This window comes from Canis aureus, chromosome 10 (genome assembly GCF_053574225.1).
Source record: "Canis aureus isolate CA01 chromosome 10, VMU_Caureus_v.1.0, whole genome shotgun sequence".
In the NCBI taxonomy this organism is placed as follows: Eukaryota; Metazoa; Chordata; class Mammalia; order Carnivora; family Canidae; genus Canis; species Canis aureus.
In genome coordinates this window covers 60239102-60260874 of record NC_135620.1, presented here as the reverse complement: position 1 = coordinate 60260874, position 21773 = coordinate 60239102, and the positions used below count along the sequence as shown (strand labels likewise).

The window sequence follows — 21773 nt, the reverse complement described above, 5'->3', positions numbered from 1 at the left end:
AGGTGGAAATAGAATGAGAAAAAGAATGTGTGATCAAAAGCTGAGTGTGGGTAACTTGAAGAATCAACCCCAAACCAACCTGCTATGCCTCTGACTCCCCTTTTTGGAAGTGAGCCTGAAATGCAGAAGGACTGAGTGGGTTCAAAGGATATAGCTTGCCATACTTCCAGTGTTTCCTCCACCTGAAGACATGCATTATTCTATCCATGGTCTGGTATAATAGGCTTTCAACATGTTTTGTTGGATGAATAAATCAGTCAGTTGTTTTTGAAGACAATGTTATGCTTGCCAACGTTTCTTCCTAAGGCCAGGTCAGTCTACCAGTGTCCTATCTATTCCAGGAGGTGGATTCTAGGCTAATGAAACAGACTGCACCCAGCCTGATTGGCAATATTATGCCAACTGCCCCATGCATCCACAATCCTGCCTTCTGAAGCATTCGTTGTGTTCTACTACTTTGTTATGTACTATTTTATATATCACTCAAAAATCCTGAGGGATGTATCCTAAGATTTTTGCTGACACCCCCCATACATAATGATTGAACACCATTACAGATTATAGTTTCAACCACAAAATTCAGTAGAACCTAAATGAAAAATTTAAGTGAGCCTTTCCAAACTTTCTTATTCTACCGAACACAAAACTGATGTCATTAATTATACAACTGGCTTTTGTTGTTAAATTGCTGTTAATGAAGAAATACATATCTTGTCATTTCCTTCCTACAAATGGAAGGATGAGTGAAGAAAACTGCTGGAAGCTATGTGCATGCTGGGCAGCAGGCTAGCCCCCTCACCGGCTCCCAGGTGCCAGCCACAGGGGGCATATCATTCTAACCCGTGCTGTGATGCATCTTAAAAGTGACTTGATTCCATGAGCTTTCAGGATTACTTGCAAATAATCAGAATTATAAATATTAAGTCTATAAATGTCAAGGTTCTACTTCACACATTCTTATAAAGTAGAAGGAGTATTACAGAGTACTAGCCAAAAGCACAGGCTTTCAAGTCCTACAAAGTTGGATTTGGGATCCAGGCTCTATTTCTCAGTAGCTGTGCAACCTTAAAAAAAATTACCCTTTCCGAGCCTCAATTTTGTCATTTATTTTAAAAAGCTAATCATGGGAGTCACCTCATGAGGCCATTGTGAGGAAAAAATAAGACAATATGCGTAAGGCACCAGGGCCATTAGTAGATACTGGCTCTTCATTTGTATTATTATTATTATTAGATTACAATTTCTGGGCATGGACTATGCCTTCTTTTTGCCTGAATCCCTAATGCAATGGTAACAAACAGTTCATTTCTTTAAAAGCCTGGGCTTCTAAAAGACTAGGCTTTAATTTTCAGAAAAAAAAAAAAAAAGACTTCTGTATAATATAGGTCAAATGAGGTGTGAGATAATGAGAAACCACAAAACTGCAGCCTCCTTGGCTGAGGAGAAGCAATAGCAGAAGAGAATGCCAGTTCTGAGCTCCTTGAACACTTTTAGTAATCAGCAGACTTAGGAAAGGAAGGGAATTTCATCTCTGTTAAAAGTAGTGGAAATATTATGCTCACTTGAGCTTTCTGAGCTTTGGCCTACAAGGCAAAACTCAATGGTTTGCTTGCCCAGGAAAGAGCTGAGAGAGTTTCATTTTTTCTTCACTCAAAACGAACCTGGCTTCGTTACCTCTTTTCTCTTGTCAGAGAACGTCTCAGAGCATCTGGCAAGCTCTTTACTGCAGCCAATCTTGTTTTTGAAACTTCTACTGATCCAGAAAATAGCTGAATCTGTGCTCTCAGGAAGAACAAAGATTGATGGGGAATTTCCAGCAGTTGGCGCCAAAAATTCCCTAACTTGTAAAGTGACACTAGAACCAGCACCAAAGAAAGAAGAGTTTTGGGGGTTTTTCTTTGTGTGTGTGTGGCGGGGGGGGAGGGGGGGGGGAGGCAGATACTCTACGGTGAACACAACTGTCTCCCAAATAAATAGCCTCCCCCAGCCTGAGACAGAGTTGCTGTTTGCCTGCTAGGGAGTTGGTGTAATTGGTATTAGTAAAAGATACGTATGGCAGGGACTGTTTTGTGAAAATAGACAAAAAAGAACAATAGCAAAGAAAAAAATACATGGCAGTCACTTTAAAAGCACTCTCAGCATAATGACTTAACTCTAAGCAAATTGTAACAGCTACCATTTACCAACCAGGCCCTCACTGTGTGCCAGGCACTCCCCATGCATTACACATTCTCACATTTAATTCTCACAATGAACCTGTAAGGTAGGAGGTAGAATTATCCTAGTTTTAGAGATGAGGAATTTGTGACTCTGAGATACTTTACGTGACTTGTAGAAGGCCATTTGGCTTACAAATGAAGGAGCCAGAATTTCAGAGATTACCAAGATTCCTAATCCCTAGCCATTATACTTACTGCCCCAGGAAAGGAGAGACAATCTCAACTGTGGCTGAGCCAGCATGGACTGTTTAGGGCTTAAGGAAAAATATTGCAGACACTATAAAAGAGGAAAGTGAAGAATCAAAGGGAATATGGAAGCAGGTGGTGCTTCCAACCATTTATCTGGGACTAGAAGGGTAGTATCTAGATGAAAGAGAATGGATGGTCAAAATGAGACCACAATATTAGTTAAATGTGTGTGTTTTTATGAATTGTTATATATGTTTACCTATCTATAGTGATTATTCATTTTATATACATTCTTTATTTTTGCTGAAGTCCTAACTGCAGAGTGCTTATATAGTACAGATACTTGCATCCACTACCATACTAATCATAATTATCAAACTTTTCCTGGGACCCTCTTCCCCCTTTCCCACTCTTACCACATCCTTAGTTTCATTTACAGTAATTTTTATAATTTATAATTACTGTTTATTTGTCTACATACCTTTATATTGTCTCTCAATCCCTATACAGGCAACGGGAAATTTCTTGTAGAGGCATGGCTCACAGTAGAAGATTAAAAATTATTTTTCTTGATTGAGTGAGTGCTCAGTTGAGGATTCTATTTCCTGATTGATTAGTAAATGTTCTTCATATTTAGTGAACATTAACTCTTTGTCTATCTAATTTGTTGCACATATTCTCTTATTTCTCATGTTTCCCCTTTTGATGCGGTTATTTATGATAGGTGATTAATGCTAGAAATAAGGTATATTGTAATTTTTAGTTTAATATATTTCTCTTCATTATTGTGATTTCTGAAACATATGTACCTATTAGGTCTATCTTTTAATGATTTACTATTATACTTTTAATTCTTAAGTGGTCTGGAATTGATTTTTAATATATGGTGGAGGGACCACTGAGTGGCTCAGTGGTTAAGCACATCTGCCTTTGACTCAGGGTGTGGGACCGAGTCCCACATCAGGCTCCCAGAGGGAGCATATATATATAAAAAATATATATGGTGGAATTAGGAATTTAAATGAAATTATTTTCAAAAACAATCTCTTTTCTCAACTCTTAATTCCATGTGTACTTCTTCCACAGTCCTTTATGATTTGCAACCTATATCAAGATAGTCTATTAAATCAATGTGCTTCTTTACATACATTAACTCAATTGTTCTATTTATTTTATTTACCTATTAATCCTTCTGTTACTACTTCCCTGTTTTAGTTTTTGTTTTATAAAAATTGCATTTTCTGATGTATTCTAATATCTCTTAAGGCAAGGCCCCTCTATCATTTTTCTATTTCCCAATTTTCTTGCCATTCTTGTCTGATTTAACTTTCTGTGGAATTTTAGTATTTTGTTAGTTATCAATATATAACAGATGAAGAAATCTTTCCTTACACCATTGAATGATTCTTAACACTCTTGCAGTTCTGACACTGGCAACCGCATTGTCATCTTGGCAGCTCCTTGCTCCCTTCAGCTCTGCACTTGACTTGTTGAGATTTCATTCCATGTGTACATTTCAGCATGACCATTCTTGCCCTATACTTTTGGGAATTCTAGCCTCCAAAATAATGTTGAAGCAGATTATAATGGGAATTAAATCTTAACAAATTAATGGAACAGAATGGCGTACCATCTTAGGTACCAATAAAGGAAAGTAGTAACAGAAGGATTAATAGGTGTGTGTGTGCGTGTGCACACGTGCGCGCACGTTCACTTGCCCCTCTGCTTTTACTATATTACATAGAGAGAAGTTGAAAGATGTTGCCTCTGAGGCTACTAGATAAATATAAGATCACTAGATGCTTCCAAACTATTATTAAATAAATATTTTTTGAAGAATGATGTTAAGTTTGTTAAAGGATTAACTTCTAACCACTGGAATTTCTTAATAAAATTGTTTATAGGGATGAGTGTGATTATATGGATTAATAAGTATTCATGGTGGAGGAGAGAAGATTGTCCTTCATTTTACTACCATGTCACTTTCATGCCAAATGCAGTTGTTTCTGCTTGGTGCTAAACGTTCAATATGATTAGCTAATTTCACTTCCCTATTTAGCAAAGGACAATATTTTTATCCCTGCTTCCATTAAAGCTTGCTCCTCACATATCAATTTAATGAATCCCCCTGAAGGAAGTTTATGGATGAGCTTTTGTTCCAACTAGGGGCAAAATATTGGGTCTTGAAGCTCTGCTAGAAATTGTCTTCTTCTCAGTCTTTCAGTCCATAGTCAGATATTATGATCATAGCCTAGGACTTGAAGCAAGCAAAGGAAAATGGCATTTGACAAATACTATCTCTGATTAACTAAGAACTGTGTGATAAGAGATGACTGAGATGTGATCTTTATCCTAAGGAAACTTCCAGTCTAGTGTGGAAGATAAACACTTAATTGACTAGCTACGTTATGGTGTCAAGAATTCTGTATTAGAGGAATGACCAAAATGAGACCGTGACACAGACATGAGGTGATCAATTCTGCTTGATCAGGAGTGAGAGGAACAATTAAATAAACAAAACCCCAATCACCATTACAGGAAATCAGCAGGGATCAACATACCAAATTTGTATAGGTGTGAAAATGCTCACTCTGATATAAGAAAAATAAATTGTCCACTATGACTCATCTTGGTGTACATGTTTGGAGTGTTGGAGGTGAAGCTAAAGACTAGAAATGGCCTCCTAAGCCATACTATTGATTCTGAAATTTGTTCTATGGGTGACTCAGAGATTATGGTGCAGAAGAACGATATGGTCATATTTATGTTGTACAAAGAAAGCTGGCAACAAAATAGGGAGTTGAGGCCAAGAAGATAGTTGGGAATAATTTGTTCCTGCCAGCTAAATGTAGAGCTTGCCCTCCATTCCTTTTTGCTTCTGGAAGAGGGTTAAAGCAGAGGAGGAAATACAAAGGAAGAAAAGCCTTTTAGCTTTTTTAGGACAAGAAGAACATTCTGAAGGAATTTATATTGATCAAGAGTAGGAGTGAGGAAGGCAAGCTCAAGATCTTGTATGGCATCTCAAGCCTGGAAACCAGGAACTACCTATTATTGGATGCTGTCCCCTGGTTTCTAACACTTCTCCCTTTTTTGCTTCTCACATTTAATCTTGTCATTAAATTTTATTTTATTTTTTTTTTTTTTTTTTTAAATTTTTATTTATTTATTTATGATAGTCACACAGAGAGAGACAGAGAGGCAGAGACACAGGCAGAGGGAGAAGCAGGCTCCATGCACCGGGAGCCCGACGTGGGATTCGATCCCGGCTCTCCAGGATCGTGCCCTGGGCCAAAGGCAGGCGCTAAACCGCTGCGCCACCCAGGGATCCCTTGTCATTAAATTTTAATTAAAAAAAAAAAACTTTCCTCATGTCCTTCCTACCATTACTAATACTGGCTTCCAGGTTAAACATATAGCACCTACTCAAGATCCTGAAGGGCTTATTTTTCCTCTCTGTGTTGAATGTTGCCCATAGATGATCAGAGCTTTTTGATCATTACAAACTCTGCTTAAAAGATTAATTTGAAGAACAGAAGTTAACTTCTTCAAATAAATTTTAAAATTCCATCCTACCTCCTAGCATGATTGCTCTCATTTAATGCTTTTAGCCATAGTCTTTCTCCCATAAGTCCCTTCTTAATCTTCACTCCTTAGTCTGCTCATATTAAGATTCTTTCAGTCCTTCATAGAATTATCTCAAATCCTATTTCTCATTACACATTTTTAGGTGAGAGGGGAGGAGGCCAAACTTGCATTTTGTTCAGCACTTGAAACTTTATTAAGAAAGCCTTCCTCATTTTTCTACATATATTATTTGGCTGAATGTTTGGAAGTTCTCAAAAATAGGCCAATAGTCTATTAGTTTTCAGTGGGAACATGTTTAGCTAAATTCAGCCAATATTTATTATACACCTAATATTTGTAAGGTATTGTGCTAAGCATTCTCAGGAATGGTAAAGGATAAGTAAATCGAATGTCTGCTCTCAGGAAGAACAGTTAACAAATTTATTCATTGGAAAACTATTTCCACTTCACCTGTATGATTAATGACTTGTGACTTTTCGAATAAGAAAAGATAATAAGAAAAAAATACTCTTCCTTCATTGATTTGGTGAGTTCCATAAGTAGATGAAATTGTGATGGAAGTTCCATCAATGTATTTAAATGGCACACATTTCACAGTAAAAATCCCCTCTCAGTAGACACAAATATAATCAAGCCTTCAGTATTGAGCTATACACTTTATCCTAATGTATATATTGCTAATTATAACATAGGTCTTCATCTATTCAGGGTGCTCTAACAAAATACCACAGACTGAGTGGCTTCTAAACAACAGAAATTGATTTCTCACAGTTCTAGATGTTGGAAATCAGAGATCAGTGTGCCAGTATAATCGAGGAAGGGCCCTCTTCTGGGTAACAACCTGCCAAACTTTCACTATGTACTCACACAGTAGCAGGGGTTGGGAGCTCTCTTGAGCCTCTTGGGCATTAATCTCATTCATAAGGATTCTGGCCTCATGATTTCATCACTACCTAAAGGCTCCACCTCCTCATACCATCAGATTGAGCATTAATGAGGATTTAAACATGAATTTTGGGGAAACACAAGCATTCAGACTGTAGCACTGTATATATTAAAAATGCCTTTCTCAGAGGCTAAAAGTTTAGTAAACTGAGGTGTCCATTTTCCACACCATTCTTATACAGGTGTCTGCACTGTTTTAGCCTTCTCTGCTATTGATTTTAAAGGAAAGCAAACATAATTTCTTTTAATTATTTCACCTGAGAGGAGAATTTAACAAATGAGTTAAAAACAGCCATAGTTGGTAATGGAATACATGAAGGGGACAAGCTATAAGGAAGTAGAAAAGCTTGATAAAAATTTAAGACTTGCTGCCTCAGCCCTGACATTTACACCAAAAACCATTTGCTCTCTGGTACTCTTAGCAAGGAAGGTCAGCTGTAGGGATTCAATAATTCAGTTAGATACGAAAGTTGTTTTCCAGATGATGGGAATTTTATCCCAGAGGCATTTGACTATTGCAGGGAAAAATAAAGGATTTTTTTTAAAATAAAGGATTAAGTAAGCCTCATAAGAAAGCAAAATACCCCATGTTACCATCTTTGGCCAATGCTTTCTAATTCTTCTTTTTCATATCTTTAAATACAGAATCCCCTTCACCTACAACTGAGTTTAGAAAATTCATTAAGTTCTGATGCTGATGTCACTGTCTCAATCCTGACCATGAACAACTGGTACAATTTTAGCTTGTTGCTGTGCCAGGAAGACTGGAACATCACCGACTTCCTCCTCCTTACCCAGAAGAATTCCAAGTTCCACCTTGGATCTGTCATCAACATCACCACCAACCTCTCCTCTACCGAGGACCTCTTGAGCTTCCTGCAGGTCCAGCTTGAGAGTATTAAGAACAGTACGCCCACAATGGTGATGTTTGGCTGTGACATGGAAAGTATCCGGCGGATTTTCGAAATTACCACCCAGTTTGGAGTAACGCCCCCTGAGCTTCGTTGGGTGCTGGGGGATTCCCAGAATGTTGAGGAACTGAGGACAGAAGGTTTGCCCCTAGGGCTCATTGCTCATGGAAAAACAACACAATCCATCTTTGAGTACTATGTACAAGATGCCATGGAACTGGTCGCAAGAGCTGTAGCCACAGCCACCATGATCCAGCCAGAACTAGCACTTATTCCCAGCACGATGAACTGCATGGATGTGGAAACTGCAAATCTCACTTCAGGACAATATTTATCAAGGTAGGATGCAAGGCCTATGTTATATCCCCATTCGTAGGGTTTTGCCAGGAAGTAAAGTTCCCCTACCTCACCCATTTGCAGAAATCTTGACTGAGTAGCTTTTAACTCTAATAATATTTCTGAGACACTTCTGGTTACATAGGCTAGTATTTCATGATCTGTCATCTGGAATTTGATCTACAGATTTGAAAGCACACTGTGTATAGTAGGGACTATGCAGTCCTGCTTTTAAACCCTGGCTTAGACCCTTACTAGATATTTTTGACAAGTTATTTTAAAACTCTGACCCTCAGCTTTCTAATTAATAAGCGAAGACTATATTGAATAGCTTGATATATGATAATTAAGATACCATGAAATTATATATGAAAAGTACCTAACACTGTGCCAGCTCATAATAGATACCCAACAAATGTTTCTGTCCCTGCCCACTCTTAAACCAACAGACTTAGACAAATCTCTTTAAATCTATACAGAGAAAAAAATTAGTCAAGTAGGAAATGGATTTTTCTCTCTCCTCTCAGGCCATGATGCTTAAAGCAGTATAGAGTGGTAAAGACATGGAGCCTGGAGCCAAACTCTCTGAGCTTGATTTCTAGCTCTGCCACTTACTCCTTATGTGACTCAGTCAAGTTACTTTAACTTCTCTGAGTCTTAGTTTCCATTTTTGTAAAATGGACATAACAATAGATCTTACTATCCATGGGGTCATTGTAAAGATAGGTGATAGCTAGCTAACTAGATGGTAGATAGATAGAGACAGAGAGAGAAAGAGAGAGAGATAATGGATAGCTGGACACAACTAAGAGTTCCACAAGACTTTAATTGACAAAAACATGGGATTTTATATATAGATAGATGATAGATAGATAGATAGATAGATAGATAGATAGATAGATAGATAATAGATGATAGATAGATAATTGGGCACCTTTAACTAGGTAACTTTTTATTTAGGTACCTTTCTTCTCCAGTTTCTCAGTCTGGTTCAGAGGATAGAATGAAATAGCCCATTTAATTTCAAGAATAATCTATAATATGGAAATAATTTTCATGATCCCTGGCAAAAGGAGAATATCTTTAAAAGATATTTAATAGGGGCCTAGCTTTTTTTCCTGAAAAAAACCACCTGTGATCAAAAAGACCAAATCAATCAAAAAAAAAAAAATCAAAAAAACAAAACAAAAACAAAACAAAAAGACCAAATCAGAGAAATTTTTGCTCTTTTAGAGGTGAGGGCTTAGCTCCAGGCTGGTCCCATTTTTAAAGTTTATTTACTTATTTTTAGTAATCTCTAAGCCCGATTTGGGGCACCAACTCACAACCCTGAGATCAAGAGTCACATGCTCTTCTGACTGAGCATGCAGCCCTTGTGGAGCAAGGACATCTTACTATATTGAAAAACAAAAGACAACCTCATAGTGTCTTGCCTTTTGAAAAGATATGACTATTTGATGAAATGTCAGGCCGTCACAAGCATTTTACATTTAATCTTACACATATGAATTGAGCATCTACTACGTGCAAGGCGACATCTTAAATACCATATATTGGCAGTTTAGTCTTAGCCTGTATACTCTCTAAGGAATGTTGATACAATAAAATAATTTAAAATTCATTTATTAGGAATCTACTAATGATAAAATTAGATATTCCATCATCATGTGAACTTTCCATTTTCCCCATATTGTATTTGAATTTCCACAAGATTAAAGTCCTTGCATATTTTATTTTACAGCCGCTATCAAGATTTAATCTACTATTTTTGAACTAGCACCTAATTGAGGCTCAGGATTTTATCTAGGATAAGAAAATTCTCCTTCATACAAAAATATAAGCAAAACTTTTATGTATAATTTGAATAGTCATTATTTTGGAAGGGCAATCATAAACAGCAGACAGGAAAAACCCCTTATGAAAGCTATATTAAGTTATTTAGCATCTTTCTGCCTCATATAAAATGGAGAGCACAAGAAAAATGATTCTGTTTGGATCCTAAAAATGTTTAGAAACTACAGGGAGAAATATTTGTTGACTTGGGTTGTATATACCCTAGAGGTTCATTTTATCAAGATCAAACTGATCTTTCTGGCTCCTCAAGGTTTAATTTATATTAAAGTTATGTGCTTCCTTTCACAAGGATCCCATGGTACTTTGTACATGAAATTATATGATGGTACTTAGCCCATTCCATCATCATTATTTGTCTATGTGTCTGACTTCTGAGCTAAAGTATAAATTCTATTAAGTAGAGACACTATTATTCAGCCTAGTTTAATACCTAGCACATAGCAGCCATTTAATAGACATTTATTGAAATAGAAGGAAGGAAAGGAAATTTTATATTATATTTACATGCTTCATTATCTGTGGCTGTAGAAGAAAAATAGGTGGCTGATAAATAGCATTTTGTCTAAATAAAAAATGTAGTCTTTTTTTCCTTTTCTTTTCTTTTTTTTTTGGAATGAAATGTCAGGTTTGTGGATAACCTTTGCCCTTGTGGTTGTTACCACATAGTTTATTCCACTAAGTTTGAATGTTTCAAAGAAGAATGTAAGACGTTTGGAGCCCAGTAGCAATTCACAATGTGTAAGGGTCAGTGACCATGTTTTTATCTCCATGGATGTGTTTGAGAGTGAACTCCAGGAACTTCAGGAAATATGCCTAGGACTTCTTGGACTCCCTGAGGAACATGGTCAAAGAGAAAGTTTCAAAGTGTTCGGGAAAGGTTCAAGGGAAGTGGGCTAAACCCTGGAAGGAGTCTTTATAATGAATAACTGAAAAGCTGCCTTAAGCCATAAAACATCTGTGGAATTTCCATCAGTCTTATTTATTTTGTTGAATATGGGCTTTTAGGAAGTTCGTTATTCTCAGTCCATAAGTCACATCTGCATACGGTAATTTTCTTAATTGTTCCTAAATTTTGTGAGGCTGACCCCACTCCTTCACTGCGTCACGAAAGTCATGAGGATAATGAGCCATGAATAGCGAGTGTCAGTTATGCAAGCTTTCATTTCTCACACAATCATTTTCAGTTTGGGCTGACATAATTGTTAACATTTTAAAATGTTAATGAAATCGCCAAAAAACATGGATTTTTCAACATATGCTTTAGACTAGAAAAACTATTTCTCATGATAGGCTACATAGATGTAATTATAGGCATAAGGGATTTTATTCTTCAGGGTCCCCACACCCCAGAGCAAATGTCCATCATAAGTACATGTAGACAAAACCACTTGGGGGCTAAGTTCATAGTATGATCTTTAACAATGTATTTGCAAGTTGTTTTATTAATAATTATTTGAGGCAATGAAATCTGGTATGTTACTTGGTAATATGAGGGGTTTGGGGCAGCTGATGGCTATTTGCTGAACTAGGGTGAGGTAGGCAGAATGAAGACCTGCATCTTGCCATTTTTTAAAACTTTTTTTAAAGATTTTATTTACTTATTCATGAGAGACACACAGAGAGAAAGGCAGAGACAAAGGCAGAGGGAGAAGCAAGCTCCATGTAGGGAGCCCAATGTGGGACTCGACCCCGGGTCTCCAAGATCAAGCCCTGAACCAAAGGCAGGTGCTAAACCACTGAGCCACCCAGGGATCCTCCTGCATCCTGCCATTTTCAAGCTGACAGCTCAGTGCATGAGGTCGAAAAGTAAGGAAATGATTATAAAACAAAAGGATACATGATTCTTTAAAGTAGAGATATGTCCATACAGACAGACAGAGGAGGAAATAACGAACTCTTCTCAGAGACCAAGGAGGAAACACTGGAATTGAATCTTTCTAAACGAGTCATTTTCTGGTTTGCAGCAAAGTCACTCGTAGAAAATGGCATATGTATATTCACCAAGACTCAAAAGAGAAATTTGGTACAGTTGGAGCATACATTGCATATGAAGAGCATTTGACATGACTCTGGAAAAGTAGTTAATTTGATAGTGCGCCACACAGGGCTTTCATGCCAAGCTAAGAAGTGTGCATTTTATATGCATACTGGGTGTCATTTGAATGACTGAACATTAGCCACAACATATTTATAAAATCATAATCCTAAAAAAAAATCATAATCCTGTAACAAATTAAGCAAAAAAAGTAATATAGCATAAAAACCTTGGAAGTGATTTTTTAAACCATTATGATAAAAAATTGTTTTTATTTCTCAAAACTGGCTTTAGCCTTGCCCACGTTTACTCCCTTACGGCATTATAAATGCCAGAATCTGGCAAAAGTGAGTAGGAGTTTAACCTACTGTTCCTAGGATTAGGGTTTTTCCATGCTTACTTTAGGCACTGGATTCTAATGAATCTATTGTTCCTAGAGAAAGAGCTCTCTTGGATTAGTCATAGCATGGTCAAAGACTGTTATCTTTTCTTTAAGAATTCAGAGTCTAGATACTTACAGACACCTCATTCCCTGGGCCTAAGAAGTCCCTGACCTTTTACTTTACTAATTATAGTCCTGGTAGTTATTCCAGCTTCTAAACAGGCCATAGAATCTTGCCTTGATTCTTTGAACAGCTTCTGCAGGTCAGTTGTGTATCAGGTAGGCAGTAATTAGTTCATTTATTTATTCACAAACATTTGTTGAAGCTTACTAATATTAGGTGAGGCCCTTGGCTAATGCTGGAGACACAAAGAATAGAACACAGGGGTCTTGCTCTCAGGAAGCTGACAATCCCCTTCTGTTCTCACACTAAGAGTAGATATGCTCCTCTAATTATCCATATTTTTTTATCCACTTTCTTTGACCTGTTTGTTTGTTCATCATTCTTCATTGGAACAACACCCATTCCATGATTATTTTCTGGCATTAGCTCGCACTGTTAGGCCCCATCCTCATTCATCCTTAATGAATAGTCCAACATGCTAGAGACTCTCCTAGCTACGTCCATCTTTATGCTTGCATGGTCAAGCAATACCAAGATTCACTGGCCTTTCATTAATAGTAAATTGTTGTTTTACTTATTGATTCTGCACATATTGCTTACAATGTACTATGTGCCAGGTATTGTGAGGCACTAGGAAGCTTCAGGAAAGAAAGGCCGAAACAAATAAATCTCTATTCGAAAATCCCAAGATCTAAATTGACGGTCCACATTTTATTCCTGGATATTTAGAGAGTTCCAGAAGAACTTGAGGCTGCATAATAAAATTCTAATTTTAGATGTTCTCACCCTCCTTTACATTAATTTGCTGGCACTGTGACCCTAGCAAAGTTATTTAATCTTTGGAAACTTTAATTTCCTTAACTATAATGATTCCCACCTTGAAAACTCAAGTGGTATGCCCAGAGTCATTCAGCTAGTACCTTATAGGGGAAGATTTAAACCAGTTCATCTAAATCCAAATTCCCAATTCAGAATTAATATAAACCTTTCTTAAAAAAAAAATACACACACACACACACACACACACACACACACACACACCTTCCTTAATTAGGTTCCCATTACTTGACAGTTTATATTCTTTCAGTCAAAGCTATAGACACCAGCAGGCATGATTACTCATGTATAGGCATTCTTGTCCTGAGGACCCTACTGAGTAAACTAGTTAGCCTATAGGTTTAATCAGGTACTTAGAAGAGGTGGAGTTGCATTGCATATGGAGCCAGGGGTTAGAGGCTGGTAACACTAGTTCCTTGTATCCCTAAGGAGAACCCATTGTTATGCAGGGATCTAGTGTGTCCAGCTGTTACTCCTAAGTTTATATTCTATGCTAGGGTGTCTAAGGTGTAGGAAGCACATGCTTTTGTGTCGTGAATCTTAGGGTCCAACACTTAAGATCTGTTTCCAGATGCTTCCAGTAGGAACTCCTGTCACTGGACCAACTTGATTGAACTTGCTGTTCTCTCTTTGTGTCACTTAAGTCATGCCAAGAGCTGAGTCTGGAATTTTCAGAAAGTCATGGAAGCTTCAAATAAGGAACATTGGAAAATAGGTATTCCCTCAGGACCCTATTTTGATGAAAACAGCTCAAATTTGCTTAGTTCAGCATCCAGCAACTTTTAAACTGTGGAATTTTTCCGAATGAGGAGAGCTTCCAAGCTTGTATTTATTTGCTGGAGAGAAAATTGTTTTGACTTTTTTACTTTGTATGCATCTACTATAAAATTTGGAAATATGTCAGAAAGAGGTATGCAAGTGCAGAGGGTAATACTGCAGCTCTACTGAATTCCAGATCTATCTCTCGGGCCACTTCAATCTCCAGACCCTATAACCCTTTGGATGGATGATTGGTAAATACCACGTGATGTGCCAATGCCAAGGCTATGTTACTACTGGAAGTGCCAGGGCAGTACTGGAGGGGATATCAGTTCCTGGGTTAGTGCTGGAGTCAGATCCAGAGAGCTAGAATAAGTTAAGTTGAGATGTTACACAGAGCAACTAGGAGCAGTCCAAGGGCTGGGCACAGATCACAATTGTGGAGAAGAGTCAAGGTCCATACTAAAAAGCAAGGAGTAAGGAAAACTACTTAAGGGTATGGAACAGATCTAACTGCAATGTGAGAGAAAAACACAGAAAGAAAAAAGTGCCAGCTTGTCATTTGTGGCACACAAAAACAGGAAAAAGAGAATGTTCTATCCATGTGTCTAATTTTTTTAAGATTTATTTATTTATTCATAAGAGACAGAGAGAGAAAGAGAGAGAGAGAGAGAGAGAGAGACAGGCAGGGGAAGAAGCAGGCTCCATGCAGGGAACCTGATGTGGAACTTGATCCCGGATCCCGGGATCATGCCCTGAGCTGAAGGCAGACTCTCAACCGCTGAGCCACCCAGACATCCCCATGTGTCTGATATTTTGGTGTGTATTATTCACACCAATAGTAACACAGACCAAAAGGTATATATATTTTAAAGATTTCATTTATTTATTCATGAGAGACACAGAGAGAGAGGCAGAGACACAGGCGGAGGGAGAAGTAGGTTCCCTGTGGGGAGTCTGACGTGGGACTCTGTCCCAGGACGCTTGGGATCATGACCTGAGCCAAAGCCAGACACTCAACCACTGAGGCACCCAGGTGTCCCCAAAAAGTATATTAACACAATCACATAGGCTATTTTTCTCCTCTTGGGAAAAAAAGTTAACAAGGACAGGAGCTGTCCTTCCATGATACAGTTTCGCTTATAAGTAACTGAGTTTTGCTGATGTTGGCAAAGCATAGACCCAGATGATTCATATGTTTGTACATAGGTATATTTGACATATTATTAAATTGCTCTTGTCCTTTAACTGATAGAAATTTGTTTTAAAAGATGAGTTTTGGAGCTGATGTGATCAGTGATCAAAATACATGGGGCCCTCTGCTCTGAGGATTGAGAAATTTAGCAGTTTCTGATTCCTATTAAATTCCTTATCATCAGAGAGGTTTCCTATCAACCTAATTTCTTTTTTTTTTTAAACCTAATTTCTAATTTTGTTACTCCCCATTATTTGAGGGGAAAATATATGAGAATTTTATTTTATTAAAGATTTTATTTATTTATTCATGAGAGACACAGAGAGAGAGAGAGGCAGAGACACAGGCAGAGAGAGAAGCAGGCTCCATGCAGGGAGCCTGATGTGGGACTCGATCCTGTGTCTCCAGGATCATGCCCTGGGCTGAAGGCGGCGCTAAACCGCTGAGCCCACCGGGGCTGCCCAATATACGAGAATTTTAATGCTTTGAACAATTTGTAAATTGCAGATGCAAATACTTCCTGCCTGACTGAGCCCCATTCTTCTGGTAAAGTGATGAAGAGCTCTTTAAGTGATACATGTCTGAACTGAGCAGAAGACATGCCTTTGATTGCATTTACCCCATAAACATCACTGGGCAGAAACTCTGGCCAAGCACTGTGTCATGCCTCAGATTCAAAGATGGCTCAGTACTCTGTAGGTGCTTCGATGCACGCTACAGTCTCTTTCAGCTTGACAGCCTGCAGTGTTAGAAAGCAGAGCAGTGGGTAAAGAGAGTTTGTTTATTCCTACCAGCCACTCTTGTGGAAGAGACTGCTCTAGGAATGTGAGGAATGTCAAAATCCACACTATAGACTTATGGTTCAAAGTCAAAGATGTAGGTGATCATCTGCCAAATACTTGCAGGTTAGGATTACTGAAAACGATTAGAATTGTTTACTAGAAACGATTAGAAAGGAAGGTGAAGGCATCATTGCACATGGAGCTCAAGAAATCATCTATATTTAATATTTATTTTGGAGAGCTATCCCATACACAGAGAACAAAACCAAAGAAAGCAATGTCCTCTGACAGAATTGGACCATGGGTAAGCTCTGTGGCTCAGGTGGCAAATTCATGTCATCAGGCAGGGGTCTGCTGCAATGAAAGAGGCCACAAAATGAAAGCTGAACTAATAGCAGCTGGTCATACAAATAGGCAAAGGGTCTCCAGAGCTATTTAAAAGAGAGAGAGAGAGAGAGAGATGGCAAAAGAGACATGAAAAGAATAAAGGGAAGTAAACAGATTTCAGGAGTGGGAAAGTGCCTACTAGAGTGGCAACAATAACAAAAATAATCACATTAGCTAGAGATGGTCAAGAGCTGATTCAAGACAAGACAGGATATTGGTGATTCTGTTACACAAAGTCCACCAACAGGAAAAGAGAGGAAGAAAAGAAAATTCAGAAAAATAAGAGAAAAGAGCAAAAAATAAAAAAATAATGAGATAACCATGGGTTAACCTATATATCAGAAACTGTAAGAAACCTAGAGAGGGAGGGGAAGAATTCTAGAGCCTGGGGAAGAGACACAAAATGAGGACAATTTAGAGAATAAGCGGCATTAAGGGAAGTCTTGAAGAGTTAAGAAAAATCACACACATAGATTAAAATACAAACATAAAATATAAATAGCTAATAATTCAGACAACTAAATATCTACAGTGGTTGTAAAAGATCAGGACTGGGTGTAAGTTCTAAAAGATAAGACTATCCAAAGACAGAATATAAAAAAAAAAAAAAAAAAAAAAAAAAAAAAAAAAAAAAAACAAAGACAGAATAGATTGGGGCTCTCCAGTGATAAAAAGCAGGAAAAAAAAAAAAACCCTATGAATATGAGCTTGTCACAAATGTAAAAGTGTAGAACTTTGGAGGCTGTGAGTTTTGACTGGCGATTCATTACATGATTATAGATAATGAATCATGTGAAGAAAAGATGGGATTTCTGAACATTAGCAGGTCTCTTCCCAACTCTCCTCTCCAACCCCCAACCCCTACCCCATGAAAAGGAGAATGAGAAACTTTAAGGATATTCCTTTGTCTCGTACTAAGAGGGCTTTATTGAGCTTTTGCTGTAGTTAGTAGCTCTAGAGCTAAATTAAAAATGACCAAGAAATAAATATTTAGATTCACTGCATAGGAGCAAGTCAAGCTGATAAGGATTAGGTGGTGCTGCTGGGAGGGAAGTTGGAGAGAATGTCACTAACAATAATATAGGCAAAGGCAAGAATTCAAAATTAAGTTTTCACAGTCTAAAAAATTTTATAGAGCTTTATGGAGGATGAACAAGTCTCCCCTTCCTCAGGGGGGGAATATTAAATGTGATGAGATGATCAGAGGAAAAGAAATTCAGCTCATTTTTCAAGATATAAGACAATGAGAACACAGATTTTTTTAATGATACAAAAGAAAGTTCCCAAAGGGGAAAATAAATTTTATGGCTTTACAGAGCAAAATAGATATGCCTGTGTACAAATAAGATTAATGGAAGGCAATGGTAGCAGAAAAAAAAAAAAAGGTAAGAGGGCAATCTAAAAAGAAATAAAAAACAAATGAGAGAAGTAGATATACAAAGCTGAGTGAAAAAAAAGATCAAAATAGAAATAAAAATCTGACCTGTAAACAACTGGGCACCGAAGAAGACACGGGAGGATGATGATGTTTATAAACAATGGTTCAGTTCCTCTGTGGTCAAAAGGAAGACTGGAAACAATGGATTACTACAGAAATATTCAAAGGTAAGAAAAGGTACAGATTTATAATAAATAGAAAAAACATAATACTAGTAAAACTATATGCCAAATAAGAAGAAAAAACAGGGACAACAGATCTTAAAATTGGTTAAGAACATAACAACATCATTTGTAGCACTCCTGCTAACTTTATTTAACTTCAGTAAATTTTAGATCAAGTTTTTTTTTTTTTTAAGATTTTATTTATTCATTCATGAGAGACACAGAGAGAGGCAGGGACACAGGCAGAGGGAGAAGCAGGCTCCATGCAGGGAGCCCAATGAGGGACTCGATCCTGGGACTCCAGGACCACACTCGGGGCCGAAAGGAGGAGCTCAACCACCAAGCCACCAGGTGTCCCTAGACCAAGTTTTTAAAAAGTAAAAATAGTACATGAATAATGTAATTAGGTAAATTAAGATAAACACTGCAGCTAACATCCTCTGATTAAGGAATATAGAAGTATTTGACACAGTTGATCACTGTCCCTCCTTGCAATATCTTTTTTACTTGGCTTCTAGAACCCAACGCAGGCTGCTCTTCTCTTACCTCTCTGGCTAACTTCTCAGTTCCCTTTGCTAGTTCTTCGTCAGGCACCACCTTTAGTGACAGAGTGCTCAGATTTACTCCTGGGTCTTCTCATCTACTGTTACTCATCTTGGGATCTCTTTTGGTCTCCTTAAATACCACATCTAGAGGGATGGCTTCCAATTTCGTAGTTCCATTCCTAAGCTCCAGATGATCTCCAACTACCTACTTGACATCTGCATTTCAATTTCTGTAAGTTATCTCCAACTTAACCCAAGCACATTGAACTGGTCATTCTCACCCACCTCAAACCTGACTCTCCTACACTTTTCTTGATCTCAGTGGCAACTCCATGCCTCCACTTGCTGGGGCAAAAACTTTGGTGTCATCCTTGTGTCACCTTTTCCTGGCAACCATATCTGAGCAAATCCTGTCATTTCTAGTTTCAAAATATATCAAGATCCAACCTTCACTGCTACCACCTCAGGCTAAACCATCCTCACCCTTTCATCTGGGTGTTGGAAACAGCCCCCTAACTGGTCTGCTGCTGCTGCTCTTTTTTCAGTTCATTCTTAACACAGCACTGTAGTGATCCTGTTAAAATGTAAGTCATGTCATATTGCTTCCCTGCTCAAAAGCCACCCACGGCTTTCCATCTCATGCAGAGAAGAAACAGAGTCCTCATAATGACCCACAACATGCTATTTCCCCACCTCCCACTATGTATGAATTTTCTCTGACTTTTTTTAAGATTTTATTTACTTACTCATGAGAGACACACACACAGAGAGAGGTAGAGACATAGCGAGAAGCAGGCTCCCTGCACGGAACCCGATGTGGGACTCTATCCCAGGACCCCAGGATCATGACCTGAGCCAAAGGCAGACGCTCAACCACTGGGCCACCCAGGTGTCCCTTCTCTGACTTTATCTTAAACTCTTATGCCCCTCACTCCCATAGGTGTCCCTCCAGCAGTAGAAACGCCTTCACTTTAAGAAAGCTGGACTTGGTCCTTCCTCTACAGGGAGTACTCTACCTACATCTCCCCCTTCTGGTTAGCCGCTTCCCTTTCTTCTGCTCTTTACTCAAATATCTCCTTCTTTGCTGGCCTAATTTAAAATTTCACACTACTACTGCCACCCCAGACACATTTTATCTCTTTATTCTGCTTTATTTTTCCTCCTTTGCACCTAGCAGCTCTCATATCCCATACATACTACCTATTTAGCACATTCATTTTGTCTCCTTCAGTAAAATATAAGCTGCAAAGATTTGTGCCTGTTTTGTTCACTACTATATCCCCTAGCACTTCTCATAGTGCCTGGCACACAGGACTGTTGAATGAATCAATGATTGAATGGGTGACGTGTTGTGGTTTTTTGTTTTTTTTTTTTTTTACCACCTTTGGTCATTTGTTTAAATGAATAAGAAAATCCTTGAATCAGCAAGTCAAGTTTTGTGTGCAAGTGAGGCTATTAAAATGTATCTTAAATGTATTAAATACTCATCTTGCTTATACTGTGAACTGTCTCAAAAACAATTTTTACATTTTAATTTGCAAAGTACACATTTTATCTTGGCTCCTATACAAATCAACATATATTCTTAATTAGTGAGATAATTGGGAGCTTTTACTAAAGTGATAAGTTACCTCAATGCAAATTAACTAATGAGCTTCATTCTTTTGAGCAGAGTGGTATCTTGGGAGGTTTGCTGATAAAAAAAAAACACAGATACCTGACTGCTTTGTTAAACATTTGACAGGAAAGGCACAGTGCTAAAGTGGGCGCTTACTCAGCACAAGATCCAAGCCCTTACCATACATGACAAAGCTATTGTAATATTCTTCTAAGTGGTCTCCTGGTCACCATCTCTTCCTATGTACACAGGTTACCTGTTTCCAGATCAATATTACTAATGCAGACGTCTGCTTATATCATTACTCTGCTCAAAAATCTTCACGGTTCCCCTTTTCCTACTAAAAAAAAAAATCCAATCTCATAAAATGGACGTGTAAAGTCTCTCCAGCCTAGTTGCAATCTGCTTTTCTTATATTATTTTCTCATATTTTTCTACCCTGCTCTCCAATCGAATTTTTGTGCTTCCTACCCCTTGTTATACTTTCCCCCTCCCTACCTTTCTTCATAACATTCCTGAAGCTGGAAGGTTTATTTAGAATTCATTTCTAGGCTAGAGCAGTAGTGTGATCAACACAGAGTGTGGTGATATTATTGGTCCCTGTGACCCAGGCTCTAAATTTCTATTAAAAATTTTTGTGAAGGCACTGGGGGTTATTCTATATGTTAGTAAATTGAACACCAATAAAAAATAAATTAAAAAAAAATTTTAAGATTGCTTTTCTCCTTTTTTATACCCACGTTGTTATATGGGCTTACACTGAGCTGATATTCAACTAAATACTCCAGGACTTATTTATGTGACCTTCCATCAAGCTGAGTTTCACACATCTTTCATGTGGTTTGTGGAGTAAGTGCAACCCTGTGCATTTGGTGCCTTAAAATCACTACTTTTCTTTTTGAAGACTATATATCTCCTGATTATGCCATCTTTTCTCCACTTATACTGCTATTACCTTAGCTCTTGCCACCTTAAGCCCCTTATGAAACAGGCGGAGAGAGAAGCAAGAAAAAGAGGGAAGGAGCATTATTCTTCACATATGAAAGTGTGCTCACCCCTTTCCTCCTTCCAAACCATTTTCTATATAGCTAACAAGGGGAAAAACCTTTTTAAAATCAAATCTGGTCATGTTCTTCCCCAGATGAAATCCCCTCAGTGGCTCCCTATTACCTTCATCATAACCTCAGACCTTTTGAAATTCATTTCCCACTTCTGTCTTTAGCTTTATTTCTCACCACGCATCATTTTGTACTCTGTGTCTGGCTTTTGCACACACATCTCCCTGGGTTAATAGGATCGGTCCTCAGCTTCTCTTCCTGGCTAACTATTCTTTCATAACAGAGTCAACTCTGGCACCCCTCCTCTCTGAAGCCTTCCCCGCCATGTCTGCAAGTGAAATGTGCAGGAGGCCTTGGTCTTGTCCCAGTGGCACCCAAATTTACCTCTATTGTGACACTCATTATATTGG

The 21773-nt window shown here is 38.0% G+C and overlaps 1 protein-coding gene across 2 annotated transcripts in view; it reads left to right on the top strand.

Moving 5' to 3' along the window:
• The window catches only part of GRIN3A (glutamate ionotropic receptor NMDA type subunit 3A), a 151189-nt gene that overhangs the window by 38025 nt on the left and 91391 nt on the right, over positions 1-21773 (top strand). For both annotated transcript variants that reach the window (XM_077912747.1, XM_077912748.1), the window contains exon 2: positions 7584-8188. In XM_077912747.1, the coding sequence (XP_077768873.1) occupies positions 7584-8188 (605 nt within the window). The remainder of the gene's footprint in view (positions 1-7583; positions 8189-21773) is intronic.